General features: G+C 42.3%; 1 protein-coding gene across 3 annotated transcripts; it reads right to left on the bottom strand.

Moving 5' to 3' along the window:
- Positions 1-25,738, bottom strand: hook3 (hook microtubule-tethering protein 3). Of its 3 annotated transcripts, XM_079734883.1 has the most exons (25): positions 25,606-25,738; positions 20,075-20,160; positions 19,609-19,681; positions 19,368-19,418; positions 18,224-18,356; positions 17,778-17,845; positions 17,528-17,590; positions 17,201-17,284; positions 16,636-16,698; positions 14,821-14,984; positions 13,055-13,195; positions 12,588-12,675; positions 12,118-12,231; positions 11,573-11,683; positions 11,026-11,110; positions 10,113-10,182; positions 8,367-8,507; positions 7,894-7,981; positions 6,500-6,534; positions 6,292-6,374; positions 5,562-5,662; positions 4,756-4,860; positions 4,586-4,657; positions 4,075-4,211; positions 1-2,605 (listed from the first exon to the last, which is right to left on the bottom strand). In XM_079734883.1, the coding sequence occupies exons 1-25, from the start codon at positions 25,651-25,653 to the stop codon at positions 2,590-2,592; spliced, it is 2,220 nt and encodes a 739-aa protein (XP_079591009.1). In that variant the 5' UTR covers positions 25,654-25,738; the 3' UTR covers positions 1-2,589. The 3 variants fall into 3 exon arrangements, with proteins under 3 accessions (XP_079591009.1, XP_079591010.1, XP_079591011.1); XM_079734884.1 differs by lacking the exon at positions 16,636-16,698; XM_079734885.1 differs by lacking the exon at positions 16,636-16,698 and having other exon boundaries at positions 1-4,211.
- Positions 25,739-26,819: the final 1,081 nt, after the last annotated feature.

Below are 26,819 nucleotides of genomic sequence, written 5' to 3'. Positions count from 1 at the left end.
TTACGTTTTATACAAGCTTTATTTACAATGTTGTTTTTCCAAAATCTGCAGTGTGGGAAGCACTTGTTTTTTCTTTAATCGACAGGCTGTGGTTTGACAGATTCTGTGTGAATCCCACCCGACCACAGCCACTCACCAACCACCATACTCAAACGTCCTCCTATCACAATATGTACATGGTGTGTTTGTATACAAGCAATATAAAACTTGGCAAATTGAAAGGTTATATGCTACTTCAGTTTAAATGTAAAAAAAAAAAAGTGAAAGAGAAATCCTATTAATAAAAAAGAAATAGAACAACCATTGCACAAGGTGTGAGAGATGCTTACCTTCCAAACGGGTTATTTTAACCCTCTATAATACATATGTAACGGTCTCTTGACAGTTGCACCAAGTCAAGCAATTCTAGTTTTTGTCACCATGGTCAAAAACAATGGTTTCCCTAACACAGATGGCGGTATTGATACTGCTGCATGAAGAGTGCTTGAAACAAGAAAGAATCCTCAAATAGCCAATAGTGAGTTCTATTTTGCTATTGGGTGGGGAAAAAGTTACAAATATGGTATTTTTTGATATTGAATGAATGAGCACTGCCTGTCTGAAGTACGTCTCGAAACAAAAAGACCCTTCCTGTGGAAGGGAGGGATTCAAGAGTACTCAACCGGCTCTCCTTGGGAGTGGGAATACCGGGAAACGATACCCCGATTCTCCCACCATCACCACGGTGACGTTAGAACAGGCTGGGATCCAGGTGAAAATGAGGCAGGGTGTTGGACGGGGAGGAAAGTTATGGATGTTCCCTCATTTACAGATTCAACTGGAGACGTTAACGGCAATAGGTACGAAAAAAATGATAGAATAAGAGACATGCAAAAAATAAAAAATAAAATAAAATCGACAAACCATACCATAATGGCATTAACATCGTAAATGAGTCACGATTGCATTGCAGTTACTTTTTCTACCTACAGAGTTTGGAAAAATAGGATGGTGGTTCTTAAATTCAGACAGCTAGTTCTATGTGGGAAAAACTATCGTTAATTATTATTTATTTGAAATCGGCTACCATCTCCTGGTGGTTTCAACATTTCATAATTGAAAAACTGCTTGTCTGTTTCAACCTCAGGTAAATAATTTTAAATGCACTTCCATTTGCTAATGTCAATGCATTTAATCTAATTTATCCCCAAGATAATGTTTTCCTGAAGATCCATTTTTCCATTTCCCAACAGTTGCACTGAGACGGATTTTGCCTCTTTAACTTCATGTAAAAAGTCAAACACTTCAATGCAATTATATAACACTAATCTCCTTTTCTTGCATAATAAAAACACTTAACAATATTTTGTTCTAGTAAAAAAACTCCATAAACACTAACTGATTCTGTAACAGTATTAAGAACAAAACAAACAACAAACAATAGCACTTTAGAAATACAAACAGCTGTATAACCAGCAAATGAATAACTTAAAGCAAGTAATATACATAAAATACCAGGCAAAAGAAAAATAGGAATACATGTTTAAGCAAATATATTGACAAAGGGGCCATAAAAAAAAGAGGTAAAAGCCATCAATGACCCCGTAATAAATGCAACGTATTCATCCATAAAGTTCTCAAATCAAACCAACTCATTCGTATTTATTTATCCTTCTGATAACAAACCATCTCTCAAAATATTTTTGTCTTAAAGTGAATAAAGTATAGTTTAGGCCCGACTTTGTTTCTTAGGTTTTTAACGGGTTAATACACTAACATTTTTTATTTAATACTGTTGTCGTGTTTGAATGTAACAATGTGAAGCATAATGCACCACTCTCATAAACACTAATATAGCCCCCAGCTTTTCTTAAATGTCAGCTCAGTCTTTAGAAATAAACCAAAATTAGTTCCTATTTTTTCGTTGCATTTCTTATGAGATTTCCCTCAGTTCTTCTTTATATTAACTATGCGCTTTTAAGCGGGATCTGAAACAGAAAGAGAAAGTAACAGAAAGTAACGAAATGAGAAGGAAAACAAGCTGAGATTGAACCCTGAAAGGAGGTCCAAAGTTTAGCGTCAAGGTGTTCAGACAGTCAGCAAGTAGGTCATTGCTAGGTCAAATGATTTTGCCACATGTAAAAGCAGCAAGCATCCATTGCCCATGAAAATATGAGATGGAATATGAAAAGATGATCAATAGAGGAGGGAATCAAGGATAAGAGAAGATCTGAAAATAACATGTGGAAGTATGGAGTGTGGAGGGAGGGAGGGAGGGAGGGAGGGGGTTTATCGACCCCCATCTGCTTTCTGGTGGACGTCCCAGAAGTGGACACACCTAGTCTCTGCATAGGGAGGTGGTTGCTAAGCGACCATGCTGATGTTGGGGCGGATGGCTAGGTTACTGCACAGGCTCGCAAACACAACATAGACTCATGCAGACAAAAACAAAACAGACAGTAAGCACAGGCAAAGGGGCGGACAAGCTCAGGCCTGGCGTCATGCAGCGAGACAGCGGCTGGTTTTGACCAGTTTTGGTCCGGTCTGGACCAGCTCGGTCCAGTCCAGGCCGGTCCAGGCCAGGGTGTGAGTTGATTAGAGGAGGGCTGTTCATGCAGTGACATTGCTGTTATGGGGGAAGAGAGAAGCCAGATGTCAGATGAATCAGGGAGTTTTTTTAAGAGTCGGAATTAACTATGTAGATGAAAACCAAATGACTTCCGCTTCAAATTCATTGAAAAAACAGGGCTGAATGACAGCGACAGGAATACTAGTGGGTGAAAATAAATACGGAAACTTACTTTGCCTGTACGCTGAGCTTAATATTAATTTATCATGGGAGATAATAGTGATTACCCAACCCTAATGTCCAATCAGGCAAATAAACAAACACACGTATTATTTAAATCATCAGCGTTATACTAAAAGTCCATGGCCAGAATACTATAATCATGTAACTGTGACTTTGAGTCCACTCATTTCTAGTGTGGGCCACTAGGGGTCAGGCTATCTCCCCCTGCCACACATGTTGCATCATGAGGTCTTTCAGAGGCACACTCCTAGGTCCACTGACAGTCAATGCATTTACCACACAGGAGATCGCTGCCTTGCTTCTGCTCTTAAGAATCACATCTTTCTTCAACATTCTATACCAACCTCATCTCATGAGTTTGTTATCTAACAGTGGTACAGTAAAGTGTGGAGCATCAGGGTGTAACAGGAAACCCTGTTCAAAAAGACAATACATGTTTGCGATTATATAAAAACACTAACTCATCATTTAAAATCACTGACAACGTGTTAACCAGACTCATAACAGCACAACCAACATCCTGCACAATCCCCGTCTCAGTTTCTTTCACGGCTACGACTCCAACTGCACAAGAAGACCCCCCCCAAAAAAAAGGGGGTTAACTTGAGACGAACCTTCGAGAAAACGCGATCCATTTGTATCCAAAAACCCGCGCCTGGTCGCCTGCTAGGTGCTACGGCCGCGTGGAACCAATCATCCATCACCCCTGAAAAACCTCAACCCCGTCGGACTCCAACGTTTCCGTCGTTTGACTCCCGTCGGGGCTCCATGACTAGAGAGCAGGTAGAAATGTGCGGAGGTACACCCGGACGGGTGGAGAGGTTTGTTGTTTAGACGCCTCGAGCAGCAGATGACGGGGAGGGGGGCGGGGGGCCAAGCGTCTTGTTTTGTTAGGACGGTAACATTAGTGGAAGCGAGGGGGCGGCCTTTCACAGAAACACCAGGCAACACAAGATTGTTTGAGGGGCGGGTGGGGATAAGAGGTTTGTGGTGAAAACTCAAGGCAGCGGGCAAAAGGGGCTCATGAGTCGGCCATTTTAGGGAGGTCGATCTGCACGGTTAGGGACAACCGGGGTCGTCATGTTGCCCTGTTTCCAGGACTTTATTTATATTTTTGGAAAATCAAGGAATCAGGAGGGGCGGGGGGGAGAACCTACCAAAAACGATTTGGGACATGACTTATCGCGGTAACCGGTTTGTGCTGGTGCTGGAAGATAGTTTAGCCCCGGTGGGTGTGGGTGTGTGTGCGGTGGCGGGGGTCTCCGAGCCGTGGTGGGCTCTACCTTGCGGTAGCCTGCTGGACGTGCCCCGGGTAGGTGCGGCGGCTGCTGGTGGCCTGCCTCTGGCGGGCCAGGAAGGACTGTCCGGAGCCCGTGTTGGCCAGGCGGTCCTCCGCGGCCTTCTTGTGCAGCGAGATGCCCTGGGGGGGGGGTTACATTAAGAAATAAACCCCTATTTAACCCATTTGATATCACACATGTCAACTTTTACAATTAATCTCTCCGTCCAAATGAGTGCATAGGAGTATTAAAACACTGCTTGACCAACACTTCAACACTTGGTAAAGTCTTTGGCACCCCCTAGTGGTGCTAAGGGTACATGGTTTGCATGTACAACAGTGTATAAATTAATAGGATAAAGAAGAAAAGAAAGATGGAAGGGTAGGCCGTCTTGCCTTCGACGTTCTCTACATTGTAGGAAAAGGTTATGTAACCAAACAATACACCCCAGCCATTCGCTGGGGTGTATTGGTATACAGTTAGCCAAGTTGTCAGAGGTGTGAGGGATTCTTACCATGTTATACCAGGCGGACACGATCAGCTTCTCTTCGTAGTCTCTCTGGGTCTTAGTCTTGTCCATCTCCTTCTGTTGGTTGGAAACAGCACAGAGGCCTCAATAAAAGGCCAATCAAAAGCAATAGGTATCGCTGCTGCCTATGGTCTACTTTAGGCTTGTTATTCTACCTCCAGCGAATGGAGCATTCGGTCCTTCTCCTGAAGCTGGTTCTTAAGGGCCTGCACCTCAGGACCTGAGCCTTGGTTCTGTTTGGGGTCCAGTGTTCGGATCACCTGCAAAAGACACACAGAAATGTACCTCATTTCAGATTCCACTCCAGCCCACACAGGGGTTATAGGGGAGTAGTGTTGACGCTCAGCCTCCATGCTAGTCAGGGGGTTATGGCAGCGCCCCCCGACAGCAACGGTTCTGGTTGGAGCAGCCTGATACTGTGGCAATAATGTGTGGATGCTGTTCCGAAATTAAGGTTTTCCTACAGCATGAATAATGCCAAGTCATGTTCAGCCGTAGAAAACAGGAATACTACACCAATCTGCATCCTGGGATCTGTGGTGTCTTTTACATGACGGATCATCACATACACACAATATGGAGGTGTTTTAGCCTGTACATTTCTGTTCGCAAAGCTTTTTTGTGTCGTTTCCGCCTAGCAGCCATTGGAGCAGGAATCCTAACCTCTAGAAAGTACCTGAAAGGCTTATTTCCTGAATTAGCACCGGACTGCCTGCCCTGTATGTAGACCGCCTATAACAATGACTTAGCAGAGGTGTGTGTCTTTAATGTACTCCTAATATAACTTCCAAATATGTGACTCAAGGTTGTGGTTTCTGTTAGTATCATGACCCCCCCCTCCCCCCCAACTACCAGTGTCCTAGATAGAGGAGAAGTTCTAGGTGAGATCTCTTGCCTCCAGGTTATATATATAGTAGACATATTATTTATATATATGTATATATAACATTAATCCACTCACACTCTTGGCCTTCTCGAGGTACTTCTTGTATCTCTCCTCCATCTGCTTCATGTCGTCCTCCTTCTTCTTCAGAGCGTCCTCCAGTTCGTCCACCCGTTGGGCTGAGAGGACACAAATAGAGAGTGATTCTAGTGATGGTATTAAGGACTTGAGTTGGCATAATACCAGTGAGACTAGTGATGGTATTGAGGATTAATATTTGTCATTATACTAGTGGGACTAGTGATGGTATTGAGGATTAATATTGGTCATTATACTAGTGGGACTAGTGATGGTATTGAGGATTAATATGTCATTATACTAGTGAGACTAGTGATAATATTGATGGTATTGAGGACATACAGTCGGCATTATACCAGTGAGACTAGTGATACTAGTGATGGTATGGAAGACTTACAGTTGGAGTTATACTAGTGATGTATTGAGGACTTACAGTTGGTAATACACTAGTGATGTATTGAGGTTTTACAGTTGGTAATACACTAGTGATGTATTGAGGACTTACAGTTGGTTATACACTAGCGATGTATTGAGAACTTACAGTTGGTTATACACTAGTGATGTATTGAGGACTTACAGATGGTTATACACTAGTGATGTATTGAGGACTTACAGATGGTTATACACTAGTGATGTATTGAGGACTTACAGTTGGTTATACACTAGTGATGTATTGAGGACTTCCAGTTGGCATTATACTAGTGAGAGTAGTGACGTATTGAGGACTTACAGTTGGAGTTAAACTTGGGCTCCAGGTCATCGATGTAGGCATTTTTCTTCAACAGCTCATCGTTCAACTCCCGCAGCTTGTCCCTGTACAGAAACACAGGGCATTAAAACAAAAACACAGATATGGGAGAGTCACAGACTATGAAATCAGAGAAAACTAATCTGGCCTGGCATCAGCGAATATAAATGTATACAACATGAAAACTTACATGTGCTCTTGGTGCTTCTTCTTTATATTAGCAGACTGCAAAACGAAAACACAAAACACTGTCTTTAACAACTTGTTGATATCAGGACGAGACAGCAGAAGGGAGGTCAACATGTTTATGACATCTTGTGGGGAATGACAAGATTTAAAATATGAAGAACCTGGCTCAGAGACGGCCAAATGTCTTTTTCTTTTTAATTATACTTGGGTTGTGTTTGTAAGTTGCCTTGTAACTTTTTAAGAGAAATATAAAGTGTTTGCGGTGTTACTGAGACATTTGTGACACAACAAAATGATCACTGTATAAAATGTGTATTCATAGATAAGTAAAGGTAAAGCAGAAAATATACAGTTGAGGAGTTTGCATGTTGTTCTAGCAAGACTAAACAGGGACTTTTTGGAAGAAACCCAGCTAAATTTTCTATTAAGGAAGAGAAAGTGAAAGTGTTTTTTTTTGCTAATAGGAAGATTCAGAGAGGATCTAGATATTTAGGAGGTAATAAGAAGAGGTGGTAAGAATTCAGAAAGAGGAATAAGAACTATTTCACATGAAAAAACTCAATGTAATGACATACAACACATCTTATTGGAAGATGATACTAATCTGATTATACTAATAATACTAAAGGATCTACACCCTTTAAATAAGAAACAAATTAATTAATAACGTATGTCTCACATTGAGTTGTTGCATGTGTTCTAGGAGGTGTTGACAAAAGCTGTACACAACCTCTACAGAAATGTTGTAGTGTCCCTAGCCCAAGTCATACTTACTATGATCTGATAGAAGAGAACAGGTTTGAAAAGAAAATGGAAAATCAAAAGATTTACTACGGGGTAGAAATTAACACAACTGCACACCAACCGCACAATTGTTTACATATCCTTCTCTGTAAGAGCTGGGTTGGTTTGATAATGATATTACAAGAGCAAAAGGCCAACGAGAAGATAGGAATTCATCCTCGGCGATAGACGCTAGAATTTCTAGAAATCAAGTTTGCACACAATATACTATCCTGGTAAACCAGACCCTAGTTTTCGGTTCATGTATCCCTGAGATTCTGGAGGTTTTACATTTCATGTTGTTCTACTTATGTACTATAATAATAATCTATAATATTAAAACTGTTTTTTCCATTCGTTATTGAATCTGACGGAAATTGTTGCCATTACAGTAAGCACTGCCTCAGAGACAATTAAAAAAAGACAATTAATGTCAATAAAAGACTATAGACATTAGAAATAAAGAAACGTATGCTGTGGCAATACAAACACAATAAAATAAACAGAAATGCTCAGTATCTAAGCTGCAGTACTCACACCATCTGGTGAGTGTCTGAGCAAGAGTGCCTGGATGCTCTCACATGGTCAGAGTATCCCGGGTACAGTACTCACATCGTCGGCCTTCACACCCTGTTCCTGGAGGTTCTTCTGCAGCTCCTCTACCTGACCCTGGCCCTCGATCACACGCTGGTTGATCAACCTGGGAGTGGAGCAAAGCGAGGACTCAGTTAGCAATCCAGCAATACAGCCCATAGCATTGGTAAGCATTTAGGGGTTAGCTAATAGCTATTAACACTTTGAAGTCAATTAGGCATTTGTGTATGTATATCTGTATGCATACAAATACAGTGTATTTAAATAAATAAGGTATGTTTGACATATTTTTTGCACAAACAATACAACAAAACTAACTTATTTGCCTCTTTAGTATTGCTAAATGAACTTGCCTTTGTCTGAATTAATTAAGTATCTAAAGATTGCGTCACGTGACTGAAACAAAAGCTTCTAACAGTTCAACGTTTGTTATGGATAACATCAAAAATGAGAGGAACGCGCGGTTTAGCTGCAGTTCTGTGTTCCCCGACCTGTTCTCCGTCTCCAGCTCGTTCTTCCTGCGGTTGGCGTCCTCCAAGAGACTCTGCAGCAGAGCGATCTTCTCGTTGTCCGATCCTTCCTGGGCCAGCTTCAGCATCTTGTTCTCGTGCTGCAGACGGATCAGATGTTCCCTGTGGAAAACACATGAACATATTAATTCAACTGAGAATTCATTCAAATTTAGACTTCCAAGCAAGGTTAGTCTAATAATAAACATTACATCATGGATACAAAAATGGGGTTCACATAAATGCACGTACAAAAAAAACTCAATGTATGCACCAGTATCGCCTCCTTTTGACCATTTAATGGCGACAAATCCACAAATGTAGTCAAGTGTACATTTTTCCATTATTGGCCAGAACCAGACCTAATTGCATATTTTTCCTACATAAAGACACAACTATCAAACGTTGGAATACGCATTTACTTCACACTTTGCAGTACTGATTCATACTAAATCGTTTTTGCCTATTAAAAGAGACTTAAATAGTTATGGTGGAAATGTTACAATTATGAAGATATTTTCAAAATCTCCATTGAATTGCAACTTTACTATCGTCCATAATTTGTGTGAATTCTAGATGGAATAGAAAGTTGGCAATCCTCTACTGGGGGAAGGGTGCTTTTAAGCTTTGAACAAGGGTGTGGCTCACTGTTGCTTGCCAAATGCAAACTACATGATTCCAGACATACCCAGAGCTCTCTGCTGCAGGATAGCAGTGATTAGGCCAGAGAGATTACATATGCACGTCTCTTCAAAGACTATGAAGAGCTCCTCAAGTGAGCGGCCTGTATTTCAAGTCAGAGTAGTGCAACAGAAGTCTTTCTTGCTGTTACACACAGAGAGTCACGGGGAAGACTCACTTAACATATCAATCGACTTGGCAAAAAACCTTGGCCCAACTATTGTAGAAAACCAGCTACATATGTGGGAGAAATACATTCGAACCGCAATGTATGAAGCTAGTGAATCGCTCGCAAGAAAACTCTTCTCGCAGTTGTTCGATGTCTTTTCAAAAATGAAATGGAAAACATGAATGGGAAAAAAAATGAAGTCACCACAAGAAAAGAAGCACACCAACATATTGGAGTTTAAACTTTAAAATGTGTATCGTGGCTACCAGTAGTCCCTCGAGCTATGGGGTCCGAATGAATACCAGTCGGGTCGGGAAGCAAAAGTCAGTCTGATGCAACCCCAGCAGGTTATGCACTTCCTACACTCAACACACACACACACACACACACACACACACACACACACACACACACACACACACACACACACACACACACACACACACACACACACACACACACACACACACACACACACACACACACACACCTTTCCAATCTGCATCAGCAGAACCAGGGAGAGATTCAATGATCTTAATAGTTCTCTTGCACACATACAGCCACATACACAAACATAATCCATGGCTGGATTCTGTTCGTTTTTTTTTCCCATAACAAAGTCATAAAAATCATATTTTCGGTAAATGCTTTACACACGTTGTGCAGAGACGTCATGGGTTAACCCGAATCATCAGCCGACTATCTAGCGCAAAGAAATGACAACACAAACTTTAACTATAACGCTATCCTAATGGGGAAAAACAACATGACATTCATGATGGCCTACACACCACGTCAGAACAAACCTACATATCTACATCTAGCAATGGAGCGGCCCGATTTGATCGGGATTCCTGTGTTGGTTTAAAGGGACTCACCGTATTTCAGGGGTGGTGATTTCTGCAGCCAGCGAATCAGAGCCCTCCGCAGTGGCCAGTGGGAACAAACCTAAAATAAGGTAACAAATCGTATTATAGCTGCAAATGGTTATACAGGGAAAAGCACACATTAACCGGTACAAATCGTGTTTAGAATACAAATAATATCTTCCATTCATCAAAAGGTAACTTATTTATTAAAATACCATCTGTTGCCATTGCCAAAGGCAATTATGCATCTTCGCATATTAAAGATGCAAGTGTAAATGTCAATTTGAATAATGTTCTATTCAAAGAAGATTTAACCCATTCAGACCGGATCACGCATCTGTGCGTGTTTACCTTTAAGACCGGATTGCGCATCAATGCGTGTTTACCATTAAAGTGCCAGTGAACCCATGGTTTCAGCTTCAACCTTATGAGATAAAAAATAACTCTCTAAGTAAGTACTATGAAAGAGAGGCGTCTTATTCCCATGGTTATGACCCACACCAAAGTTTAATACTTTTTTATACCGTCGTTTGTTATAATGAGCGATGTCGCATAGGAAGAGAGCTGTGAAATCCTAAGTCTCACTCGCGGACATTAAATACATTGCTGCTCAGACACAACGTGGAGCTATACTACAAGTCGCCACATGTCCACACACAACGCACGCTGGCCTCCCATGGTCGTCACCAATTTGTGGAACTCTAAATAAATAAACCATCGACATGTATTTATTTCTACATCTGCGCATACATTCATGTCCACATCTGTGCATGTATTCATGTCCACCTCTGTGCATATATTCATGCGCACATCTGTGCATATATTCATGTCTACATCTGTGCATTTATTCATGTGTACATCTGTGCATATATTCATGTCTCAGCGGTGCATGTGTTTAGGTCTATGCATGTATTTATTGTACCTGTGGAGAGCTGTCCCTCCTGGGCCTGAACACAATGCAGCTCATCGATGGTCTCTTTCAAGGAGTCTCGCTCTGTCCTCATACGCTACACAGAGAAAACAATAAGAAAAGGAACAAGAATACACATGAATTAAACAGGAAAACTGGTTTTCAGAGAGGGCTTTACCACAAAGAGTGACTGACTTGACAAGTGACGACTTGACACACATTTAGACTACATATTTACAATGATGATCATCACATTTCACTGCCTCTTTTTGTAGATGTTCATCAGTCATTACAGCGGACACACCTCTGTGGTTTGTCGTTTTAACAGCCAAACCTAAATAGCGTACATATTCTAGAGCATATTTCTCACGTCACTGCCACAGAGGCAATTCACAAGGGGTAGAGATTTAGACATACAAGACATTTAACATATCCTATAAAAAAGACATTAAAAAATTGCAATAAAATTGCACAGAGCAATCAACAAAAAAAACAAATATTAACAACAAAAAATTTGCATTTACTACAAGTGATATAAAAGCAACCGATAACGACGTACATCTTTCTCCTTTTGTAGGGAATCCACTTTCTCCTTCAGACGTTTGTACTCAAACTCCATCTTGTCTGCCTTTTTAGACTCCTCGGAGAGTCTGTTCTGGAGTTCAACCACCTGCAGGGCAAACAGTTGACAGTAAACAATCATAAACCAGCGTGTTCAAACTAGCAATAAGACATGCACTTAGAGGGCTTTATGAAAGTTAAATGTATGATGAGGGAAAGGTAGGAGAAGGTAGCCTGCTGAACTTCTGCTGTGCTGTCACGGTTTGGATAAGCATGCACTAATGACATTTACAAAGACAATAAACCAGCTTTGCATGATTCATATCTGTAGGACTTAGTGTTCTGTTCTTTCCCTACCAGAGGACACTCGTATATAACGTTGTTATATTAAACCACAGAGCCCCGAGTTCACTTTGACTAATCCTAATAGTAAGTATTGATTAACATCGTCACCCATGGGTGTTTAAGAAAGTATGTGGATACTTATCAGGAAAATAACAGTGGGTTCCTAAGAAACCAAGAGGCTTCTTCTGAAAGCCGTACCTGTCTCTTGTAGGTCTCAAGCTGGCCCTTGGCAGCGTTGGCCTTGCGCAAGTCCTCCTCCAGGCTGACGGTGCTCTGCATGTACATGGTGTTCTTCTCCTCCAGGAGCTTCACCTGCACACACGGGAACACAAAGCATGAGGACGACTTGAGAAACTGCACCTCATCAGACAACACAATGCTCCTTTTGACAATCACTCAAAGGAATCATCCATTGCAGTTAACGGGGAGACTTTAAAATTAGACATTTTTAAAAAGATTTTTTAGCCCTGGATGTGGATTATACAATGATAATTAATAGTTTAAATTTATAATTGTCTAGCTGTTCTTGTCACGATTAATCCTATGGGATTGATGGAGGAGGAGGAGGAGGAGGAGGAGGAGGAGGAGGACGACGACGACTCGTGCTGGCATCAGAAGGGGTTCCCTGGTTGTGAATGAGAGGAGTGTGTGTTGTGTGTGGCGTATACCTGTCTCCTGAGGACCCCCAGGTCCTCCAACTTCTTCTTGTAGTACTCCACTGTCCCCTCCAGCTTGGACACCTTGTCTGAGGAATGCCTGTGGGCCGAACGGTACGTACACTTCAGCTTTATTCAAGTAAAAAACAAACACAATGGAGATCCATGACCTCTCTAAAATACTCTGCTATCTATCTATCCATCCATCCATACATATAAATATAAAACCTTTCATACATACTCTAGATTGAAAACGAACACTTCCAATTATTTTACCGTGAACCAAAAACACACAACTCCCCATGGATTATTTGTATCACCTTTGTGTGGTGTGACGGAAACACCAATGAATCAAATTCACTTAAGATTCCAAGCTTCCCACAAACCCACCACGTGTTGACTCAAACCGGGTCCGGCCCGCCTTAAACTCAGCCCCTCCCCTTAACGCTGCCCAAACAGAACCATCCCGGACCCCCTACCTGAGCACGTCCATCTCGTCCTTCAGGGACTGGGCCTCGTCGGCCAGCGAGGTCAGCTCTTCGTTCTGGGAGCGGGATTCCACCAGCTCCTTGTCCAGCTCCTCGCAGCGGATACGGTAGTCGTCTTTGGCCGCCTCCAACCTGGTGGGGCAGCATCGTGGGACAGGGGTTAGGGTTGGGGAGTCAAATCCCCAATGCCCACAGTCCACAGGCGAGATGCTGCTACGTAATAACGTTGATCTGAATGCACGGTATGTCGCGTCGGGTAAAGCATCTGCTATGTGACTCAATAGGTTTTACAATTGCAAAAAAGCATTAAATATGATTAGCTACGTTTCAGAAGGTTCCAAGGTGGATGATTACTTTCTCCAACATGTAGATGATTTAAGCAAATGTTACATTGTGTGGTTTAAAGAGCTCCTCATGAAGATCAGCTATTGAGAGATACGATTGCACAAATCACTTAAAGCATCACAAAATGTATAAAATGCATTAATCTCTTAAATAGCTAGGACATGAAAATACTCAGGAGTGTGTGTCCCAAAAGGCACACCCAACAAGCCCTGGAAACAATAGCTCAGTCCAATGGAATGATGTGAAAAGCTAATAATGTCTAGCTTCTTGACCTAAAAAAAACACTTCTTCCACTTCTACCTTGAAGTCAAGGTAGACGAAGTTGCACCGTTTCCTGTTATGTAACTACCGAGATATTCGACTGAAGAGAACCTATTTGCGGGAGTGGATGATGCTTTTAGAAGGGGATTTCTTTGAAGGTATTATTGTAGCAAAAGTCTTTAGCACCTGTAACTGCAGATTTTGTATGCATACACTAAAGTCACAAATGTGTAACAGCAAATTTGAAGTCCTAAATATTTATTTTGCATGTATACTCTAAAGTCACAAATGTGTTACAGTACATTTGATGTCGTAAATATTTTTTCTACCATTGTAAACACTAAATAGGGTCTACGAGTTCACAAGCCTGTGTTACAGGTGCACAAATCCTATTATGTGCATCACAACTTCAAAGAGTCATGCAGTTGACATTATTGCTACAATCAATGCAGCGCAGTTTGTGCAAAACACATTCACACACCCATGTTTCATAATCTGAGAACATGCACAAAAGTTGTGCATTTGTAAACCCAAATGTGAACTAATGCATCAGAAGTTGCACAACTGTGAAATATATCCTCACTTTTGTGCATGTTCTAAGGTATGAAACAGTTGTGATGCACAGGATAGGATTTGTGCACCTGTAAGAAAGACTTGTGAACTCGTAGACCCTATTTAGTGTTTACAACGGTAAAATAAATATTTACGACTTCAAATCTACTGTCACACATTTGTGACTTAAGAGTACACATGCTAAATAAATATTTAGGACTTCAAATTTACTGTTACACATTTGTGACTTTAGTGTACGCATACAAAATCTGCAGTTACAGGTGCTAAAGACTTTTGCTACAACAATACCTTCATAGATTTCAGTAACTGTATTTCTACAGTGGCCAGTATAAACAGTGTTGATTTCCAGCCTTTCAAGACAATTGACTCCAGCTGGCTGAGTTTCTGTTCCCCAATTACACACTTACAGATCCCGCCTCCAGCCAACTGATTGGGCGAAACAATTATGAAGGAACCGAAAGCGAAATGCCCCGTCCACCCAGAGTTAAACTGGTTTGCCATCACACTATAGATTATTAATCCAGGATTTCCGATCATTGATTGATTGATATTTGAACTAGTGTGCGACCAGGACTTGCCTGAAGGTCTCCTCCTGCAGCTGCTCCAGTTGCGTCTGCAGCTGCAGGTGTCGGCGGCCGGCGGGGCTGTTGACGTCCTCTATGGAGTCCGATTGGTTCAGCCTCTCCATCAGCAGCTGGTTCTCCGCCAGCAGGCTGCCCTTCTCCTCCTGCAGAGCTGTCACCTGAGAGGAGGAGCAGGGGTGGGAGGAGAGGCATGGGATGGGTGGGGGAGCAGGAAGAGGAAAAGGAGGAGGAGGAGGCATGGGATAGATGGAGGAGCAGGGGTGGGGAGGAAGGAGGAGGTGTAAAAAAAAAAAAATTACATGAAAAAAGGGAGAGTATTGTAGAAAGAGGGGGTGTATGGGAATTGCACAGCAAAACAGATGGGGGGGTGTGGAAAGTTTGAGAAAATGGGAAAGACAGGTAATGGAAGGGAGGAAGGGGGTTGGGCCCATGGATGAAACCAAAACAGAATAAGCAAGGAAAAAACAAGATAGTAGAAGAGGGTTAATACAAATCGTCACAGTGTGGGAAAGAATTTAAAAGCAGGACAAAAGATAATGGAAAGGTGATTTAGCGGTTCGCTTTTGATATGTCATCTTTGAAATGATAAAAATAATAGAGCGAAATTTATATATAGCTTTCCTGTGCTACACAATAAAATGCATTGGTTACAGATATTAAAAATAGCTGCTATTCCCTCGTGTAAAAAACAGAACAAACAAACAAAAGTGGGACAACGCCAACAGGGCTACATGCAGCTTTACGAGGCCTTATTATGTGAAAGGCAGGGTGGGAACCGCCGCGCAAAGCAGCCAAGCAGCAACTTGATGGCTGTTGCCAAAGTGGTAACTACTGCAGATCGAGTAAAAAAAACATCTACTGTCAGCCACCTCAAGGGTTAAGAGTATAATATGTAGAGCTTTTTGCCCTCCTTGTTTTGTAATTTAAAGGTTTCTGATTTGAATGATAAAAACCATCAGTGAAGTAGACACTTGGTATTTTACAAAGGATGGATTCTGCTGCCACAGGCAACAGGATTCCTTTGTGACTTTAATACAATTTTAGACAACAAGAACGGCTTCATGCCTGTGGGAAAGCATCTATTTGTTGATTATATGCAGCTAAGCAGGGAAAGCATTATCCCTTATGATTATTGCTTTTGATTCATCCTTTAAAAAGGTATTTAACAGGAGTGAAATAAACGATTTTTGAAAAAATAAATAAATAATGTCCCATAATGCAAATTACGGTAAGTTACAGTTTTATATTCTCCACTATGAAAAAGACCAGCTAAAGATACGTAAAAAAAAATGAAAACATTGAAAGGCTGATGCAAATGTGAAAAAGTAAAAAAAACAAACAATTAAGACCTAATCCAAAGTCATCAGGTTTCAATTGTTTGCAATCTGAATTTTGTTTTTCTTGATTTTGCCCGGTGTGCCCTGAAAATGACTCCTTTTCGGAGCATCTCTGGTCCCAAATATAAAGCTCATCCCCTTCCTGTCCACCCTGGTCACATGACCATACATAGAAAAAAACATCAAGGGTTGACAACAGAGGAAGTTATTAGTCGAGGGGTGAGACTTGACACGCCCACACGGCAATGCAACCGCTTGGTGCGCACACACATTAGGCACACACGTGCACACACGCAGGTGCAAAGAATGTACACAGAGGAACACGCAGAACTTCAAAAAGTGGGGGAGTCAAAGGGAATCCTAGATTCCAAAATGGGGAGCTACGGCAAGCAGGCGGGGCGAATCCAGGGCTGTTAAGACACTGCACACACCATGGATGAGAAGGGAGAATGAAAGAAAAGTGTGGATTTACCCTCTCTTCTAGTTCATTAAAGTCTAACCTCAGTCTATCTCGCTCTTCTTGGACATGGAGGGCCTTTAAAGTAAGGCACACAGCAGTGACACCGTCAGGAATAAGGTGGGGAAAATAGATTAGGTTCTTATGGAACGCTTTAAGACCAGGGTTAAAAAGGAGGAAGGTTTAGACCTGATCAATTTAAGACAAATCTAGGTTTTAAGTCATCATTAATACTGTGTTATTCATTTTAAAACAGACTATACAGCCAAGCATCTAGTTTCATTAGAACAATCGTCAAAAAGTTATCCTAAAAGGCGGCGGAGTACGAGTTAAATAAAATAACGGACCCCTACTTTACCACCAGGTGTGAGGTGGATACGCCTTTAAAAAAGGCATCTAAAATCAGTGGTCGGCTGGTAGGCTGACCAATCAATCGTATACATCTGGGCTAATCAACTGGCTAACGACATCACACCCGGTGTTAAAATACTGGCCCTTTAAGAACACACGCTTCGATGGTCAATCCTCCTATATGTGACAGATACAGGATGGCGGGGGTTGATAGGATCTCCGTACAGACCTGCATGTCCAACTCTCTGCACCTCTGACCGATCTCATCCTTGGTGGCAAGAGCTTCATTGAGCTCCTCCGCAGTCTTCTTCAGCTGTAAGGTAACCAAGGCGACACTTCTTGAACATACAGCTCGTATCTCCACTTGCTCGGTTAACGTCAGACAACTAATCAGAGAGACAGCCCTCCTCGCGTAAAGTCAAGTCCTTTTTTGTCTTGAAAATATAATAACGGAAATATTTAAAGAGGTATAAATATGGTCAAAACCAAATATACAATTTAGCGGACATACTTTGCAGAGTATAGTTGAAAAAGAAAATTAAGGAAACGTCCATACCTGTCTGTCTAGCTCCACATAGGAGTCATTACCTCCGGTCACTGGAGTCTCCTTGCTCATAAGCTAGACAGGGAATGAGGGAAAGGGATTAGACCTTAGGCAAACTATCATCACCAATTAGTTCCGTTTCACAGTTGAGTAAGAAAAGGTTCACTCCCAATCCACATTTGATTGGCCAAACCCCCTGCCTGTCAATTAGCTTGGTCTACCCTAAGCCAGCTGTGCTGCTCAGGGTCAGTACAGGCTCTACCTCTTGGATGGCCGTCATGACGACGTGCTGCACTGACTCCTCCATCATCATGATGGCCTGGATGTATTCTGAGAAGAAACGGACACAGATAATCAGTGCATTTTAACAGACCCCAGTACAACTGATCAGAGACAGACATCCCACATTCTGCCCAACAGATACAAATGGACACACATCATCAGAACCTGTACCCACACAACATCCAAACATGTACACACGACATCCAAACATGTACAGTGACACGTACACACACAACATCCAAACATGTACACACAAACACACACCACATTCAAACATGTACACACCACATTCAAACATGTACACACACACACACGCACACACTACATCCAAACATGTACACACACCACATCCAAACATGTACCCACACAACATCCAAACATGGAACACACACACACACACACACACACACACACACACACACTCACCTTGCTTCTGCTCACAGCTGACGGCACAGCCCAGGATGAGCTGCAGCATCCTGCCGAGCTCGGGGCCGTCCGAGTGCTCCCCGATGAGGTTGACATCTGGCAGGTTGAAGTCGTTAATCTGCTGGCCGAGCACCTGAGAGAGGGAGGGGGGTCGTTACGCTTTAATGAGCCCCATCCATTTAATAGCGCACCTCATTAGGGCCTCATTGGAAACGTTTACTGATGTTCTGCATTCAGCCACGAGCCCTTAGACGCGTCGGTACGGAAACTTGGTGAAAGATGGTCTCCAAGAAACGATACTACAAACATGTATGCGGGGCCTTAAAGGGGACGTATTATACCACAAGCCGTTTCGAAAATCTGCCCCATATGACATCACTAGTGGGCGTGTCCACCTAGATCTGTGCTGGATAGATGAGCGACGTTTACTTCAGTCCACTGGGTAGGCTGGTAGACTGATCTATCCAGCACAGATCTAGGCGGACACGCCCACTAGTAATGTCATATGGGGCAGATTTTCGAAACGGCTTGTAACGCTAATCACACTCACACCTGGTGGTATAATATGTCCCCTTTAAAAGATGCACTTTAATTCGTATTCGATAGTGCTTAGAGACTCTTGGAGCTCATGGTTTCCACAGCTCCCACTGGACACCGCTGTTTAGTGGCCTTAAGTAAAACTAAGCGGATTGTAATGGAGCTCAACATTCCTGCACTTCAAGCACAGCTTCCCGGGACCACCGATGCCAAAGCCCCGAGCAGCCAGCATTACACCCCGACATGGGGACTCCAAAGGCCCAGAGATTACACAAACACAAGTCAGTGATTTACACGTACAATAGGGAGCAAGGGTCAAGTCTGTACACTCAGGGGGATGATGTTGGGAGAGGGCATGGCAATAGTGTGTGGAGAGTGATGTGTGGGACCTGTGCTTTTGACCCCATTCCCTGACGCCCCTAACCTGAGACCTCTTCATGCCCTGCATTTCAAAATAGGTCTTCCAGGTAGTAACCACGACTGAAATAACCCACAACATACAAAGCTCCAACGTCCATGCTTTGGGTCACTTCGCAAAGGAATACGAAAACATACAATAACAATACCAGTAACAGCTATTTTATACATTCATAAGGCGTTTCCTCACCTCTTGGTTGTAATCAAGGATACCTTTAAGGACTTTCTTGAGATTGCTGATCTGAAAACACACAAGGAAAAAGACACAAACACAACTGTTAACAACACAATAAGAGAAAAAAAAAATAATAATCATACCTTTGATTTACACATGAATAAATGTAGTCGTTTTCTCGTTATGGGTTGGGAGTGAGATGGAGGTACCGCGAATATGGAAATACATTGAAGAGGTGAGACGAAGCAACACTCACCTTTAACCTCCAGTTGTCCCCCACCTCAGGCTTGACCCTAGTGATCCAGCCGTCGTTGAAAAATGACCCGTCTCTGGAAAAAGGAGTGGGTCAAATCTATTAGTACGTCCAGGGAGAGTGCACAACAACGACTGCCACAGATGGAAGAAACACTTGATCCATATGGAACTATTCAAATTAAATCATTGAAAGGATCATCAGGAAGTAAGACAATTACTGATACTAATGGTAAATTGTTTTTAGGTGATTGCTCATAATCGTGCAAGTATAGACACTATAATTGTGATTTCTGCAAGAATGAATGGATAATGTCAAAGATGAGGTGAAAGGTCTATAAATAAAATCTATAAAAATGTACTCCGATGTCAGATGAAACACAAGACAACCCCATATTCTAGACACAGTTTCTTGTCATGAGAGAGGCCATTGTCATGACCGGGTTTCATTTAGATTTTAGAATTGGTACATTTTCTGGAGCGCCTGGGCCATGACCACGCCACTGGTCAGGTCTTCTACCGTCTTGCATGGGGCCTCCACTCCAAACGTCTGGATCTAAAAGGAAAAAACATTCACCATGAGAACAAGATACAGACTACGGTAGGAGTCACGCAGCATCTCTTGCCAAGTTACTGGGAGGGACTGAGTCTAACACATTGCGACTTTATAGATAACGATGAGGGACGTTTTTCAAAAAGGAGAACCCAGGTTGGTGCAGGCTGTATGGTTCCCTTCTGCCTCCTGGTCTCCTGCAGACTGGCAGGCCTGGTTCCAGACTGACAGGCCTGGTTCCAGACTGACAGGCCTGGTTCCAGACTGGCAGGCCTGGTTACAGACTGACAGGCCTGGTTTCAGACTGGCAGGCCTGGTTACAGACTGGCAGGCCTGGTTTCAGACTGGCAGGCCTGGTTTCAGACTGACAGGCCTGGTTACAGACTGGCAGGCCTGGTTTCAGACTGACAGGCCTGGTTTCAGACTGGCAGGCCTGGACTCAGACTGACAGGCCTGGTTTCAGACTGACAGGCCTGGATTCAGACTGACAGGCCTGGTTTCAGACTGACAGGCCTGGATTCAGACTGACAGGCCTGGTTTCAGACTGACAGGCCTGGTTTCAGACTGACAGGCCTGGTTTCAGACTGACTGGTCCCCTGCAGACTAACAGGACTGTTCCCCGGTAGACTGACAGGGCTTGTCTCAGACGGACAGGCCTAGTCTCAGAGGAACCGGCCTGGTCTCAGACAGAGAGGAAGGAGCAGCTGTCTAAGCAGAGGTCCACGTGTCAGAGGAGGAGGGGAGCGAGAGCACAAGGAATGTTGGAAATGCAAGCAGGAAGGGAAAGCCTGGCGGAGACTGTGGGTGTGCAGACTTCCTCCTTATTGCATGGTTTTCCAATTCTCTGCAGGTTCCTTAAGGCACTAGGACTGCAAAAGTGCATAATAATTCCTGATTAGCCTATTTCACAATTTTTTTAAGAATCACTGAGAACACAGAACAAAGTCAACCCTTAAAAACAACTTCAGATAGTGAAAGAATTGTTAGTGGTTGTGGCTAGATAACGAGCAATCAACACAACCAATACTAGACAACACAGACAACAAAGCTGTCTGGTAGCTTTGCTCAGTACTATCAGTGGCAATGCTAAGAAAGGAATAAGGGAATTCTACAAGGAATTAAAAATATAACAAGATTAGGAGCTTTTACAAGACAAATGAATGGCAAGTGTATGTGCTGTACATAACACAATCCATTGTCTTTTTAGAATGCCATTAAACTAAGGCAAATAAGACAAATTGAAGGCCACCAATTGAATCATGATCAGGCGTTCTAGTTCCTTCATGGCTCACATTTCTGATGAAACAGCTGCAACTTTGAGGTCACCCACACCACCATCCTTTCCTGAGTAGGTCTAAAAAGAAACTGCAACACCAATCTCGGACTAGCGTGCCATACTGATGGGTGGTTGGCTGTGGTCCGGTGAAATCGGGCTGTCTGCAGTTGATTGCTAGTTGTGAAACTGCCAACTTTGGCCTACATTCTGTAGTTGGGTGTTGGTGTTGGCTGGTGCAGTGTGCAAAACACCTTACTATTGAAAACAAGTATGGTCCTGAATAGAGTGTCAGAAAGCGGTGCTTAACCTGCAGCAAGAAGCGGATAAAATGTCAGAGACACAGATAGGATCCGATTTCATGCCAACCACATCAGACTGCATCCATGTGCAATCCTGTGCGTGATGACATTAGCCTAGACATGGGACATCCCCCCCACACCGAAGCAACAACCCAGGGAACAGGAGTTTGGAGAGGTCCGTGCCAGGATGACAAACGTGGGTCAAGCACCATTCAACCTGCTGTTATTATGAGAGAGGGAGGGGAACTGTAGAGTCTTTACTTTATTAGTTCAGACAGGAGGCGCAGTGCGGTTATAGAGTTATCCGTTTGGCAATTGTTGTTGATGCCAAGCGTCTTTAGAAACCGACTTAATCTAAACAACAAATCGTGTATCTGTGTCTCTTTGTGTGTGTGTGTGTGTGTGTGTGTGTGTGAACAAGGGTCAGTAAACAAGAAGGCAAGACATTTGACACAGTGTTCTGACACTCGACTTAGCGCGAGGGGGTTGACATTCCAGTGTGATCATAGCAGCAACAAAGGCTAGTGCTGCCATGTTGCACACATTGGGCGTACTGTAGTGCATCTCTTACTGTTAAAATGATTTGTGTGAGCACTTGGGTTGAATAATTTGGCCTTCGCTATGCATTACATTTGTTTGCTAAAATGAAATGACATAGCTTTTGTTGGAGACCACATCCTTTTTTTTATTATCATCTCCTATTGTAAAGTTCCCTACAGCCAGGCTATTTTCCTTACAAACATGCTAGTTGTTCATAGGGGCGACAACATGGGCCACCCTGGCCCCCCAAATGAAGGGAGCTTTGTGTGTTTACCCACATGATGTTCTAGCAAGGCTTAGATCTGCTCACCTTTTTGTGACCTAGCAGCTCAAACGATCCGAGGTCACAATTAACGTTAAAATCATACATCACAGGTGTATGTAACATGGAATGTATTTGCAAATGTTTAAAACACTGCAGAAGATGTACACTTCATAGAATCCCTACATATTTAAAATATCTGTTTTTACCAATTTAACAATTTATAGACGACATGAGAGCTAAGAAAATTGCACAGACAATGTCATTTCCTCCAGGCTTTGAACAACATCCCTCGAGCAGAAACATACAACAAGCGTCATGGAATGAATGCAACATCGAAATTTGATTTTGCATCAGAACTAGATTAGCTGCTCAAATGGTAAGCCACCAACTAGTACTGACGGAAAAACAAAGGGTGATCTGTAACCAAAGCATGTATAGAGGAATGAAGGAGGCCTTTTCTCCCGTTCATGCCCGGCACTATCTGCAAGTATGCCAGATTTCTTTATTAAGCTTTAAGTCAGCCTGCTTTTGGTGAGGGGCACAGCACTGGCTCAGAGCCAAAAAAAAGGGGAGGGGGGGGTGACCAAAACAATAGCACATGCTAGGCAAAAACAATTACCATGGTACCCCCTTACAACATTGAACACACAAAACATTGAACACACAAAATAAAACCAAACTTTTGTCCACATTTGATGGTCTGAAGCTGTTTTTGGGTAGTATTTATCAGTTTTTGTGTTGGGGTCAACAAACCAGGTCAACCAACACTACTGCATCGGTGAGGGACTCAAAGTATTTCGCTGACTTAATCTTCCATCACATTGTCGACTATGCAACCATATGTGCCAAATCCAGCACAGCATTCAGTATTTCAGTGCAAGGGCATTATTCTGGCAGCCCAGATTGGACCTTTGGGACTTGGGTTGAGTTTGTCGGTACAACTCCTTCTGAAGAGACAGTTCTAGGCTAATCCCAGTCTACTGTGTCATCGTGAAGCACCTCATTGTGATTATAGTAATCCCTGGGCATTGAACAACAGTGTTCAGCAGATTAGGTAAATCTACAATTTCATCAAAAGGACCCTTTTACTCTAAGCATTACCATCATTATATACAACAAAACACATTACACTGACGACCAGTTAAAGTTTGTATTTGCTAATTAGGTGCTCAGAGATCCCTGCCTCCAGCAACATGATTGGTCGAAACAAGTAAAAAAAAAAATCATAGCTCTTCTGCCATCAGACTTTAGATATTAATCTAAAAACTGAATTGCGAGACTACGTCTTAATAGACAGAAATTAGTTCTTTTTTGTCCTGAATTAGTAATACGTAATAAGCGTAAGCAATAAACAAGAAAGAGTACAACTTCATTTGGGGTTCCAAGTTTCAATATCAGAATACTGAAACATTCACAAATCGTAGAGGTTAAGTGGAATTGGCTCCAATTGGCTGACCAGTGTGAAGACTTCATTTTATTTCATATTCAGTTCAGTATCATTTCCATTTTTTTGTATTAAAGATGTTGGCTAGGGGCCTGATAACACAGGCCTGACCATGAGCCTTGCAATACATACACAAGATTAACTTCAAATGTGGTCAGAAACACATCCATTCCATTACACTGATAGGCCACCATGGCAACATCCAAATGCAGTTGGTGATGGGAAGCCTCTCAAGGTATTTTCAGCCATTTGGTCAACGACCATGTACGGACAAATGGATGTTTGTAGGGACAACAGGGGCGTTTAAAAGGTGTAAGCACATTCATTTTAACAACACCAACTTCACAGTTGATTGTGAATCATAAAGGAGACCCCATAGAAATTATGATAATCATAACCATATACAACACTTTTGCATCGTTGCAAGCTGTTCAAGGTTTTACATTCAAAATAAAATATACTAATCTGGTGAAGAGAAGGGCTTGTAGTGGGGAGAATGGCTAGCTCCTGATGTTGCATTATAAGATGATTGTACAATTATAATGAGGATTATAACCAGGAGAGTAAGTTAAAGGCCATGTCCTTCGTTTAATGGATTAAACACGGGCAAGTGGCGGGTCTCTATGGAGATATAGGAGTGGAAGTGATTGAATCCTCCAGCATTCTTGTATTACACTAGTTAGACCAGAATAACACTGTTGTCATATGCATCCCTGCCCGCTCATATCTGTATTTTTAGCTGTGGGCTTGTGTTTGGATCAGCCAAGATCTAGTGTCAAATGTACACATCAAGAGTTTGACAACAAGTCTCAATTGTAAATGCTGAAGGCAAGATTCCTCATGCAGAGTAATATATGGACTATTTGGAAATAATTTTGATTTGAGTAGAGTGCTGTCGACTAAGTAGAACCATATGATAATGGTATCTAGCATAGGACTTCTTAAACTATAGGCCAGTGTAAACACGAGCTACCAAAATGTCAATCATTTTGTTGAAGACAAAGTGCTCACTGTTGTGCTGTAGCCCAATGTGTCTCGTTAGGTTTTGCTGAACGCATAACCAGAGGACAAATGCAAACCATCAATTGTTTACTCTGTTTATGTAAGAAACCCTAAGGTACCATAAGATATAGAAAAAACGCAGGTATGACAAACTACGTAATTTACCTTCCAAACAATGTCCAGAAAACTACATACACCGGGACATTGGAGGATCGGCTCCTTAGCGGTTGGCATAATTGCGATGAAGAGCAAAGCCTTATATCTCAGTGATGATCTGTCGAGAATTTTCTAGCCCAGATCGCGTTTAAGCATAGCTATGTCGGATGTCTGACATTATCAATTAAAGTAAAACTCAAATAAAAAGGACACCCATGGACGTTTTACCAGCGGTTTCTCTACTAACACACCGTTAGCCGACCCAAGCAATCACACATATACTGACATTCCGTATGCGTAACCAGCGTATGCCTGTTATCCTCCGGCCGACAGCCACCCAGCAGCTAACGTCAACGTAGCCCGTATTGCTAACATTAGCCTGGAATGCTATGCTAACATAACCAGCATCTACTAGGGGCCGTGTGTCAGTCCACGTAATACAATAATCTTCCTTTACACGACTTACCCATGTTAATAGGCTTTCACACAGTTCCATTCGGTCCAAAGTGCTCATCGTCGCCGAAGACTTTTGTGGCAAAACAGAGACAGGCGACGTAATGTGCCTCGTACACTCAGGAGATCTTCGCTGCAAAATCCGTCCGGCCAATCACTGACATATTCCGCTTTCAGCGCCTCGCGTGTCGTTACGGTCCGTGGTCGCTGAGGGGCGGGCCGCGGCGCACAGGGCCAATGGGTTTTAAAGCAGATCCCCGAGAATACTTTTCGCCTTCTTGAATACCTTTATATTGTTCGGGTTAGGCAAACTGGGAATCAGAGTGGACGGGGTGAGAAAGTATTGTGAATGAATAATGTTATTAGTTGTATATTTCACAAGACTAAAGACGACTTGTTAAGTCAGGGATATATCATTACGGCAAGAACCGTGCGAAAATACTCGACCGCATAAGTAACAATGTACAACATGTATGCAGATCTCATCCACAGCTGGATCGAATCCAATGTCAATATCACATTTTGCCTTCTGTCGAAATCCCTGCGATAAAAATGTATCACTGCCCTAAAATAGGCCAAAAATATAATCAGAAGGAATAATGTTAACAACGTCAAGCTATTACTCAGATCATGTTTAACCAATTATGCTGTTAAAAAGTGATGGGGACTTAATCTGCCATTACAAAAAGTTGTCGGGACATGTCCTCAATGTCCCCAGTATAAATGACACTTATGATGAAGCTTTATAACCGAACACAATCAATCAATCGCATCAACGCATTGTTATATAGCATGCCATGTCATTGTTTATCTTCCATAAAGCTAGGATAATGTTTAATTAGACTTCAACTTTTTTCGATTTGAAAATGCCCAAAAAAAATCACTTCTGATTGTCATTTTTGGCACCATGACATGAATATGTTGCGTGTCAAAACAGGGTGTGTGGGTTCGTCAGCTGTGACGAAGGAATGCAAACGTTTCTAAGTGCACTATGGGCCAACATAAAGCATTTGATGACGTTGAAATGCACACCTTACTCTGATCACACACATCTGATCTGACATTGTCATAGGCCTACACCTGTGAAATGTACGTAGGAAATAACTGAGGTGAAGAGGTGTCGTTTGTATTTTTGCAGATACATTTCAAACGATCATTGCCACCAAACATTTACCCTTATTAATTTATTCGGATGAAATGTGTATTACATCAACATCACCAGTATAT

This window comes from Pollachius pollachius (assembly GCF_949987615.1).
Source record: "Pollachius pollachius genome assembly, chromosome: 4".
Lineage (NCBI taxonomy): Eukaryota > Metazoa > Chordata > Actinopteri > Gadiformes > Gadidae > Pollachius > Pollachius pollachius.
This window is presented reverse-complemented; position numbering and strand designations above follow the sequence as displayed.